Source organism: Cherax quadricarinatus, chromosome 11 (genome assembly GCF_038502225.1).
Source record: "Cherax quadricarinatus isolate ZL_2023a chromosome 11, ASM3850222v1, whole genome shotgun sequence".
In the NCBI taxonomy this organism is placed as follows: Eukaryota; Metazoa; Arthropoda; class Malacostraca; order Decapoda; family Parastacidae; genus Cherax; species Cherax quadricarinatus.
The window spans coordinates 49,938,859-49,949,397 of record NC_091302.1 but is presented as its reverse complement, the minus strand read 5'-3'; the positions used below and the strand labels follow the sequence as shown (position 1 = coordinate 49,949,397).

The window sequence follows — 10,539 nt, the reverse complement described above, 5'->3', positions numbered from 1 at the left end:
AGATTTTCGGATTTTCTTCCCATTCTCAAACTCGTTAATGTAATAAAAATATTTTAACTCGATTTAATTTATAGAATATCAAGAATGTTTCAGAAAATTATTGTCTAAAAAGAAACTCTCTAATAAAGAAAGCCTCTAAAGTAAACCTTTAAAGCCCATCATTAAAGGTAAGGAGAATTATTTCCAGTTTGTTTAGTATTACAATGTTCGTTCAGTTGCTAAGAATAATTCTTCTCCTGAATTAGAATTTTGTTAAACCATCTTACGTCAACACAACTCATATTGTGATCTGAATTGTGGAATACTGTAAATTTTAGGATAAGAGAGGTGAACACAACCTCTCTTTCTTCCCTTACGATTCTTCTCATAAATTCACAAGCTGCACGAATTATTTTTACTGTTCAACTTTAAATTCAGGATTGAAAATGCTGCTATGATAAACATTTACTGAAACATTATGTTCATGTACTTTAGTGGTGCATTAGTAGCAACTGTAATGAGGCTGGAAATTACAACAGATAAAAACAGACATAGTTTATTTCCTGTAGATCTTTAACATTAGCAGCCCATCCGGAAACGAAACATATAATTGTATTATACAGTATACATAAATACACAGCTCTTTACTCTAAGCAGTTATGTATGATGCTAATATATGACTGTGTATGTTAATTCTATGTTCTCATGAATCCAACGTGACTAACGTCTCAATCCATCAGTCATTAAAACTTAATTCGTGTTGGTTGTTACCACGGTTATACTGTCTCGTGAATACTTCTACACCAGTAGTCCTCAACTTTTCAGTTATGAAGGAATCAATTTGACAGGAGGGCCGCAGTTGCCAGTTATATCCGCATTAATCATGCGCACCAGAAGTGTAAGTTGATTGTTAGAGGCGGTAATAAGGTTTTGGTGTAAAATGATTTTAAACATTTTGTAATTGTTGACACTGTGCAGTGTGGAACCTACATAAAAGTGAATTCATAATTGCATGTGAAGGCTGCATCCTTTTCCTAAAAGGGCCACATGTGGCCCCCGGGCCGCAGGCTGGGGACCCCTGGTCTACATTTAATATTTCTGGTTTCGTACTATTCTATTTAACATTAAGTGTATCCCTTTGCTTATTAGATAACCCTTTTCACCTTATATTCACTTGGTATCAGACACTCGAGCTAATGGTTGTCTTATTTACATATCACCATACTGCTATACACTATCTCCTGGTATATGTGACTTAATTTGGGGAGACACAACCTAGATGTATATTTATCCTCTGGTAGTAGATTGTATTTCAGATGTAAAGAGACGACTTCGCTTCTACAACTATTTAATTAAGGAACTTTGAATGCACAAGGATTCATGACATCATGGACTTCTCGGCTACCACGGACCAGCTCTTTGTGTGGATTGAGGCTCCTAGTTTCCAGCTAGTGCAACCGGACATGATTCCTTCCTCACTGGCTCGCCTTCGCTACTCAGCCAGCCCGACTAACCTAACCTTATTACCTCGGTAGGTAATAAGGCACAAGACGTAAGACGCTACTCCCTTGTGATGGTGAGACCTCTCATCAGCAATCATCTTCATTACGAAAATAACCGAGTCAGCATTTCTGCGATTGACTAAACATTATATACCGCAGTCTCCGGCATATAAGGCGCGCTTTTCCCCCACAAAAAGTCTTGGAAAATCAGCTTGCGCCTTATATGCTCAATGTCAGGGTCAAAGGTAGGCTTTGGGTTCCAGTTGTTTACTAACCTTACGCTACAACTGCTTACAAACAACGTCTTATATATCTCATGTGCTCGTGCGCCTTATATGCCGGAAAACACGGTATCTCTAGTGAATCATTTTATTCCTCACTATATCTTTCTGAAACAAGTACTCAGCCTAGTACTAGGCCTAGTATGGAAGCCTAGTATTCAGCCTAGTACTAGGGATTCCATATAATACACCATCAATAATAATAATAATAATAATAATAATAATAATATTATTATTATTATTATTATTATTATTATTATTATTATTATTATTATTATTATTAATATTAATATTATTATTATTATTATTATTATTATTATTATTATTATTATTATTATTATTATTATTATTATTACTGGGAATGTGAAGCATTCAGATTTGATCCAAGAAAGGGTTAGGGGAGACCTAATGCCTTGGATCAAGAGCCCCTCGCCGGCATCAAGGAGAGAAGTCTAGTCTAACATTTAAAGTGTTTTGTTACACTTCTCAGTGTTCTTGATTTCAAGATCTTTATCTTTTTATTCTTTTAAGAATTATTCACTTGAGAATTATTCACTTGAGAATTATTCACTTGAGAATTATTCACTTGAGAATTATTCACTATAAAAAACGTACGGTATTTCAACCCATCTTAATGCTAAGATGATGTTTTGCGTAAATGTTTTCTGCAAAATTGTCTACGTTAGGTTAGGTTAGCTGAAGTTAGGTTAGGTTAGGTTAGGTTAAGTTAGCTGAAGTTAGGTTAGGTTAGGTTAAGTTAGCTGAAGTTAGGTTAGGTTAGGTTAGGTTAGCTGAAGTTAGGTTAGGTTAGGTTAAGTTAGCTGAAGTTAGGTTAGGTTAGGTTAGGTTAGCTGAAGTTAGGTTAGGTTAGGTTAAGTTAGCTGAAGTTAGGTTAGGTTAGGTTAGGTTAGCTGAAGTTAGGTTAGGTTAGGTTAGGTTAGCTGAAGTTAGGTTAGGTTAGGTTAGGTTAGCTGAAGTTAGGTTAGGTTAGGTTAGGTTAGCTGAAGTTAGGTTAGGTTAGGTTAGGTTAGCTGAAGTTAGGATAGGTTAGGTTAGGTTAGCTGAAGTTAGGTTAGGTTAGGTTAGGTTAGCTGAAGTTAGGTTAGGTTACGTTAGGTTAGCTGAAGTTAGGTTAGGTTAGGTTAGGTTAGGTTAGGTTAGGTTAGGTTAGGTTAGCTGAAGTTAGGTTAGGTTAGGTTAGCTGAAGTTAGGTTAGGTTAGGTTAGGTTAGGTTAGGTTAGGTTAGGTTAGGTTAGGTTAGCTGAAGTTAGGTTAGGTTAGGTTAGGTTAAGTTAGGTTAGGTTAGGTTAGGTTAGGTTAGGTTAGGTTAAGTTAGGTTAGGTTAGGTTAAGTTAGGTTAGGTTAGGTTAGGTTAGGTTAGGTTAGCTTAAGTTAAGTTAGGCTAGCTTAAGTTAGGTTAAGTTAGGTTAGGTTAGGTTAGGTTAGGTTAGGTTAGGTTAGGTTAGCTTAAGTTAGGTTAAGTTAGGTTAGGTTAGGTTAGGCTAGCTTAAGTTAAGTTAGGTTAGCTTAAGTTAGGTTAAGTTAGGTTAGGTTAGGTTAGGTTAAGTTAGGTTAGGTAGGTTAGGCTAGGTTAGGTTAGTTAGGCTAGCTTAGTTAAGTTTGGTTAGCTTAGGTTAGGTTAGATTAGATTAGGTTAGGTTAGGTTAGGTTAAGGTAGCTTAGGTTAGGTTAGGTTAGGTTAGGTTAGGTTAGGTTAGGTTAGGTTAGGTTAGGTTAGGTTAGGTTAGGTTAGGGTAGCTTAGGTTAGGTTAGGTTAGGTTAGGTTAGGTTAGGTTAGGTTAGCTTAAGTTAAGTTAGGTTAGCTTAGGATAGGTTAGGTTAGGTTAGGATAGGCTAGGCTAGCTTAGGTTAGGTTAGGCTAGCTTAGGTTAGGTTAGGCTAGCTGAAGTTAAGTTAGGTTAGCTTAAGTTAAGTTAGGTTAGCTTAGGATAGGTTAGGCTAGCTTAAGTTAAGTTAGGTTAGCTTGGGATAGGTTAGGCTAGCTTAGGTTAAGTTAGGCTAGCTTAGGTTAGGTTACGTTAGGTTAGGCTAGAATAACCTAAGTTAGGTTTGGTTAGGTTAGGTTAGCTTAGGTTAGGTTAGGTTAGGTTAGGCGTGCTTAGGTTAGGTTAGATTAGGTTAGATTAGGTTAGGTTAGGTTAGGTTAGGTTAGGCTAGACTAACTTAAGTTAGGTTAGGTTAACTTTGATCAGTATAGAATGTCATCTATTAATAAGATTTAACCAATACATTACAAATTACAAAGAGGCAACGACATTTTTCTAAGGTCGAGCAGAACAACGGGGGCCCACTGAGCACACTTTAATATATACTATACACAGTCAGGTCATCACTGTTTAAGGCTCGTGAACAGTGACACGTCTGACTGTTATGGCCACAGTGAAATATTTCTTTGCTTACTCTGTACTCCTCAGAATATTTAATTCTGAAAATATTTCACTGGCGTCTTAGGTGTGATGTGTGTGTGTGTGTGTCTGTGTTTGTGTATGTGTGTGTGTGTGTGTGTGTGTGTGTGTGTGTGTGTGTGTGTGTGTGTGTGTGTGTGTGTGTGTGTGTGTGTGTGTGTGTGTGTGTGTCTGTGTGTCTGTGAATCACAAAAAAATATGTGATATCAAAATAAATAAAGTTATCGAACCTCAGTCAACTAGCACCCAGGTACCTACTTACTGCTAGGTGAACAGGGACAGCAGGTGGAAATATAAACACATATGCAGTATAATGTGATCCTTTATTGACAACGTTTCGCCCACACAGTGGGCTTTTTCAAGTCACAAACAGATCTGCCTGGGGTGGAAGGTAGGCGAGTATTTATAGTCAGGTTCAGAATGTTGAGGTCAGGTGGAGAATGCTGCATCTGGTGATGTACCGAGTGGGGTTATAGAGTCTAAAATCTTGGGTAGCTTGGAAGGGAGATTGGATAAGTTTGTGAGCAGACCTTCTGCAGTGTTCTTCCATTCCTATGTTCTTATGTGGGATAGCGATGCAGAAGTTTCTTGGCAAGTGGTTCAGCTATGTTATAGAAGCCATTATTCTGGTTGAAGTTGTCGGATATAGAAATAAGTGATGATTCCAGGATTCTTCGGTATTGAGTGTTGTCTTCTGTGACGATGAGTCTTGAGTTTCTGTAGTTTATCAAGTGGTTGTGTGAATTACGGTGTTGTACACAGGCATTCCTTGTGTCGTCAGACCTGCTTGCGTATTGGTGTTCTGAAATACGTGTTTGGAGGTCCCTTGATGTTTCGCCCACGTATAATTTGTTGCAGTCATTACAAGGGACAGCAGGTGTAAGGCAACATGCTGAATGTTTCCACCCGTGCCGGGATCGAACCACAGACCCTCAGCGTATGAGCTGAGTTCGCTAACAACTGATCCACGGAGCACTTTTAGATTATCAAAATCGACATCATCAAACAAGAAATAATATTGTTTGTGTGAAAAGCAAAACCCATAAAGACCATTCAGTGCAAGGAGTGTTGGAGTCTCCAGAGAAACCAAATAAACAGAAGAAACAACGAGGATTCGAACCGTAGCCCTTACACATAGCAAAAGTGAATATTTTTTTTTACTCATGCCCGGGATAATTAAAAAAAATGGAGCGGATCCAGCGGCCTCGTACCCACGAAGATATCACCATAACCACCAAGCACCAGAGGCCTAAAAATTCTTATGAAATTAAACCTTCATTTTCACTGTGCTGAACTTACGGGCTAAAAGCTGTTATCCCTAATCTTTAGGTTTCTACTAACCCTCCGGTGACCATTCACAACGGTCGAGTATCACCCAGGTGCTTAGTTACTGTTAGGTGAGGAGAGGCAGTGAGTGTAAGGAGACTGACCCCCATATACCTTTCTATTGCTAGGTGAACAGGGAGTAACAAGTGTATGGAGATGTGTGTATGGGTCTTAACTGACTCGAGATTAACCTGGTTCCTTTGGTTGTAAGTCGAAAAGACTAACACTGAGAAGTAAAGTCGTCTTGTCTGTAGACACAGGATTGTGAAATATTCCAACCTCTTGCCCAGGTCTCCTACCACTAGAAAAATGACTCCACAGAGACTTCTTTGTCAGAGAAACGATCTAATGACCATCACTTCCATCCATGATACAACACCATAGTATCGCGGGTAACAGTTTATATAAGGATCTGAACTGTACTAGACAAAAACTGATGAACTGACAGATGCGTAGCCAAAAACAGGTCCAAGTTCCGATGACGTTATGCACTCACTAATCAAGTAACTCCAGTTGGCATCAGCAAAGATAAGTACAAATGGTTCTTGTCATACGATGACACGTTTTAGGAGGTGTCAGCGCTCTGGTCTGGACGTGGCAAGATGCCTTGACAGCATTAACAGGCACATAAACTCCCCCATCTTCTAATAACATGTTCCTTTTTACACTATAATCTACCTTGTCCATAATTATTATCACATTTACTTTGTCTGTTTCGTAAGGTGAAGTCCAGGATCTTTCCTTAATTCATGGTATAACTTAACAAATCTTTGAGGATAATTGTGTTACAGAGGTCTGAGCTTCGCTCAAAAATTAACACCTTATTAGAAGACTGGGGAACTTAAGTGCCCCTTAAGATGTGACAGCCACTGGTGACTTGCGAATTCGTAATAGCACGATTACAAGCAAACCAGGAAACGGTGGGGTTGTGAACCCATGGCTAGTCTCAAATCTCACAGGCCTGTGTGTTAACCCTTGGCCAGCTGCCTCTAATAAGATCCACCCAACTAGGTATATTTCTATACACCACAACAGCATTTACCACTGGTTGACCTTTTGAACTCGGTGCTCTGAGATTTTCCAGTAGCTGACGCAACTCTTTATTATAAGATAAGTGAGTTACATAAAGATCTTATCGTGGCAATGTTTTGTTGTAGCCTTGATATTACTCGGTTATTCCAGACTAATTCATTACAGGTGGCAGAACCCCTACGTCTCTACGCTGCTGTGGGTGTCGCTGGGGCGGATATGCTATTAACACAGTCGTAAGCATTCCTATGTCACTCACCCCTACAACTATTTAGGGAGGTAATGGTTTTTAATGGTTTGGTGACGGGGGCGAGAGAGTGTGATTTCTAAGAGGCAGGATAACCTGATAGTTTAACAGACAGTGAGTCAAAGGATGATTGGCATTATAGTGACAGTGCTGGAACTGCTCCTCTGCATTATTCTCATCTATTCTGCCTTAAAAAATTGTATCTTATTGTAAATATATCATCAAACAGATTTAGCCAGGATTCTCGATTTCATTTGACTGAAATTAACATTGTTTACCTATTTTCTCTATATAAAATGGTTGATTTATGTATACAAATTTGTACAAGTGGCAGACAGGTCTATTCTGGAGCTGCACATTACACGTTCGGATGTGACGTCAAACATTTGAATGTGGGAACATGACACATACGTGTACCACATGCGTTGTGTACATCCTGGCATGTCTTAATTCCTTTTACTTCATTCTCTCTGAAGGTAACTGTTGCGTTGAAAGTACTTAGAGGGCCTCTCGGCTATTTTCATGGTTATTATAAGGAATATTCCCTTTGGTAAAGAGTGAGGATGCACTCTAACTCCTGGTATGGAAGCCGTTAAGTATCGGTGATGTCAGAAGCAGTCAGCAACCAACCCCAAAAACCCCTCACACACACACACACTCAACTCACACATACACACACACACACACACACACACACACACACACACACACACACACACACACACACACACACACACACACACACACAGGAATAAACACGGCAGCAAACACCACCTCGTACTCTGCACACATAACACACGGTAGCAACCCCTCCTACAACACTTATCTTGCCAGGAAGAAAAACACTCCAACACTAAAATAAAAAAAGAAAACGGAAGTTAACACAAAAATGAACTTAAGATCACTTACTGCATGCTTGAGAGTATAATGACGTGGGTACGTACAGCACAGAGCATGTTAATTAGGCAGCACGGAAGTATAAAAGAAAAATACGGTAAGTACATGTCAAAAAGTTAATCATAATGGCCCTACAACGCCCCTTTCCCCCACCCCACAAAAAAATATCTAAGTTACTCTAAAAAATCAATGGAGTCTAAACGAGACAGTAAAAGTTATGTTAGAGAAGGCAGTCTTCACTCGATTACCCTCCACTCATAACTAACAAGAGTCGTATATCTTTTGTACAAAAAAACAGAAGTACTGATCTACTAAGCCCACAAGAAAATATTTTCCGAAACACTTTTGTTCCTGAATTACCTGATCTGACCAGTTGAAAAAATGGTGTCCTATTTACATGACAGTTTAATAAGATGTTCAATAGAAAAGCGACATAGATATCTTAAGAATATTGTGTGTAAATACTTCTCACAAGTGACTAAGTCCTGCGGATTTATAGCCAATGATTCAATAAATATTTTGGTTTTGATGGAAAATAAAATTTTTTATAGAAAAAAAAGTGTTGATAATACCACAATTAGCATGATTTTGGGCAGCGATCCTCCATCACCACCGCGACAACAGAACTTTAATGTCATGATCCTCACAGTTTTATACAAATTTAGAGTTTACATTCTTTAGGAATGATGCGTGTGAACATATGGGTGGAAACTATGGTTAGTCTGGAGAGCGTTCTCTCGTCTTCACTCCAGCACCACGATGAATCTCCTTCTGAAACAAGGAAACTCGGTAAACCCGTCAGTACTGGTACATCAATACACTACCCGCACAAAGAAGGAAGATACTTATGAAGACGTTCGGGTCTGACCATTAACTAGGTCAGTGTTTGCACTGATAAGTGTTAAGGGCACACCAATAAATCTTTACCATGAAGCCCCTATAACTGAGTCAAATAATTTGATTTCATTAACAATGTACCATCGTCGTGCAAGGAGTAAACACAGGAACGTCATTCATTTAACCCCTGGTAGCACTCACATGACAGCTTGTTTATAACAAAAATAATTATAACTGATATAGTTATTCCTTCCGGAGTTATAGCTTCAATAAAATTAAATATTTAACGAAAATAGAGTTAGTGGTTTTGTTAGAAGCGTGTTGTCAGCAGGTGGAGGGAGCAAAGCTGCTTCACTTATTGTCAACCTATTGATACATCTTTCTTCTTTAAAGGTCAAGACTTTTTTATCAATTAGTTTGACTGGTTGGCGGGGTTAAGGCGTGCTCAAGAGGAACGTAGCTGCCCAAATTCAGAAGCGACAAGAGTGGTTGCCCGCACTCACAAGTCAGCCAGGAAAGTGGCTGACGTTAATCAGGAAGTCAGCCAGAAACATGGTTGCCCACACTCAAAACACATTACACTAGGCTTAGGAGGTTTTAAAATTTATTTTTAATACGGCAGGATGCAGTTTAGGAATTTTGAAGGAATTTCTTTTTGGATAATTGGTTTGATAAGAGGGGGCACGGAGGTAAATATTTTTTTGGGGGGAGGGAAGCATAGGGATTATTTTTACAGGAATTTTAAGGGGAAAAGACTTTTTTAAGAACACAATGATGACTGCGGCTATGTGGGAGTTGGGAGGAGAGATGAGCTAATCAAAGAAGGATCTTATTCTACTGGGGCACGAGGGAACATTGCTTACAAAAAATTATCAATGGGTAGTTTAAGGTCTTTAGGGACAAAGAATTATGACATTATGCATATTAGGGAAAATAGGAAAGGTGGTGGGCTGGTGAGGGACATTTGGACACACACACACACACACACACACACACACACACACACACACACACACACACACACACACACACACACACACACACACACACACACACGCACACGCACACGCGCACACACACACACACACACACACACACACACGCGCGCGCGCGCGCGCACGCACGCTTAAAGGATAAAAAATGAAAGGATTGAGATGAATGGTGGGTCGTCAGGAAAAGCTTATATACTTCCATCTACCCAAAACCTTGCAAGAGGGAGCACTAGGCCTGGTTAACTCTTCTCGTTAGTATCCCTGGTAACAACCTGGTACCTAGAACCATAATGGCTGCTACTGAGTGAAGAATATGTCCTGGTCACAAGGGGGCGAGTGTGCTCTAGTAAGCTGCTGCTGATAGTGGACCCTAGGGGTGTGTATCCTAGAAGCGTCTAGTTGTGCTAGGCTCAAGGCTCCCCTCGGGAGGAGAGGGAAGGGGAAGCAGACTCACCTGTCAGGAGGACGGCCAGGAAGAGTGCCACCTGCGGTGTCATCATGGCGGCTTCTTGACTGCGGGATGGATGCGGCGTCCGGATTATTATCTCATTGTTGAGGGTGTCGAGTGTATAAGTGGCTGCCTGCAGGAGGGCCACAGCTACCACCACCACCACCACCACTACCACCACTACCACCACCTCCTCCACCTTCACCACTATTACCACCACCTCCACCACCACCACCACCACCTCCTCCACCACCTTGGCTGCGACTACACCTGTACAGTACAGGGGCGCCACACCTCATCACAAGCCGCCTGCCGCAGCCCCCTTACCTGCCGCAGCCACCTTCACCTGCGGCCACCCCCCCCTGCGGCTACCACCACATAGCACTACCACCAACCCCAACACTTGTAGCGATCTCACCTCACTAAGGGGCCAACTTTACTAAATAATTATCTCAGGCATCAACCTTTCCTCTGACAGAACTCACACTGATTAATGACTTTAAAAGTCTATTGCATTATTTATATTCTTTTTCTTATTTACGCCCGGGGAAAAACAGGTCAGATTATTAATTATG

The 10,539-nt window shown here is 40.2% G+C and overlaps 1 protein-coding gene across 1 annotated transcript in view; it reads right to left on the bottom strand.

Moving 5' to 3' along the window:
• LOC128687458 (uncharacterized) overlaps positions 1-10,194 on the bottom strand; it is a 122,405-nt gene extending 112,211 nt beyond the window's left edge. The window contains exon 1 of the mRNA XM_070084106.1: positions 9,971-10,194. Within this exon, the coding sequence (XP_069940207.1) occupies positions 9,971-10,016 (46 nt within the window). The 5' untranslated portion in view covers positions 10,017-10,194. The remainder of the gene's footprint in view (positions 1-9,970) is intronic.
• Between the last annotated feature and the right edge of the window lie 345 nt (positions 10,195-10,539).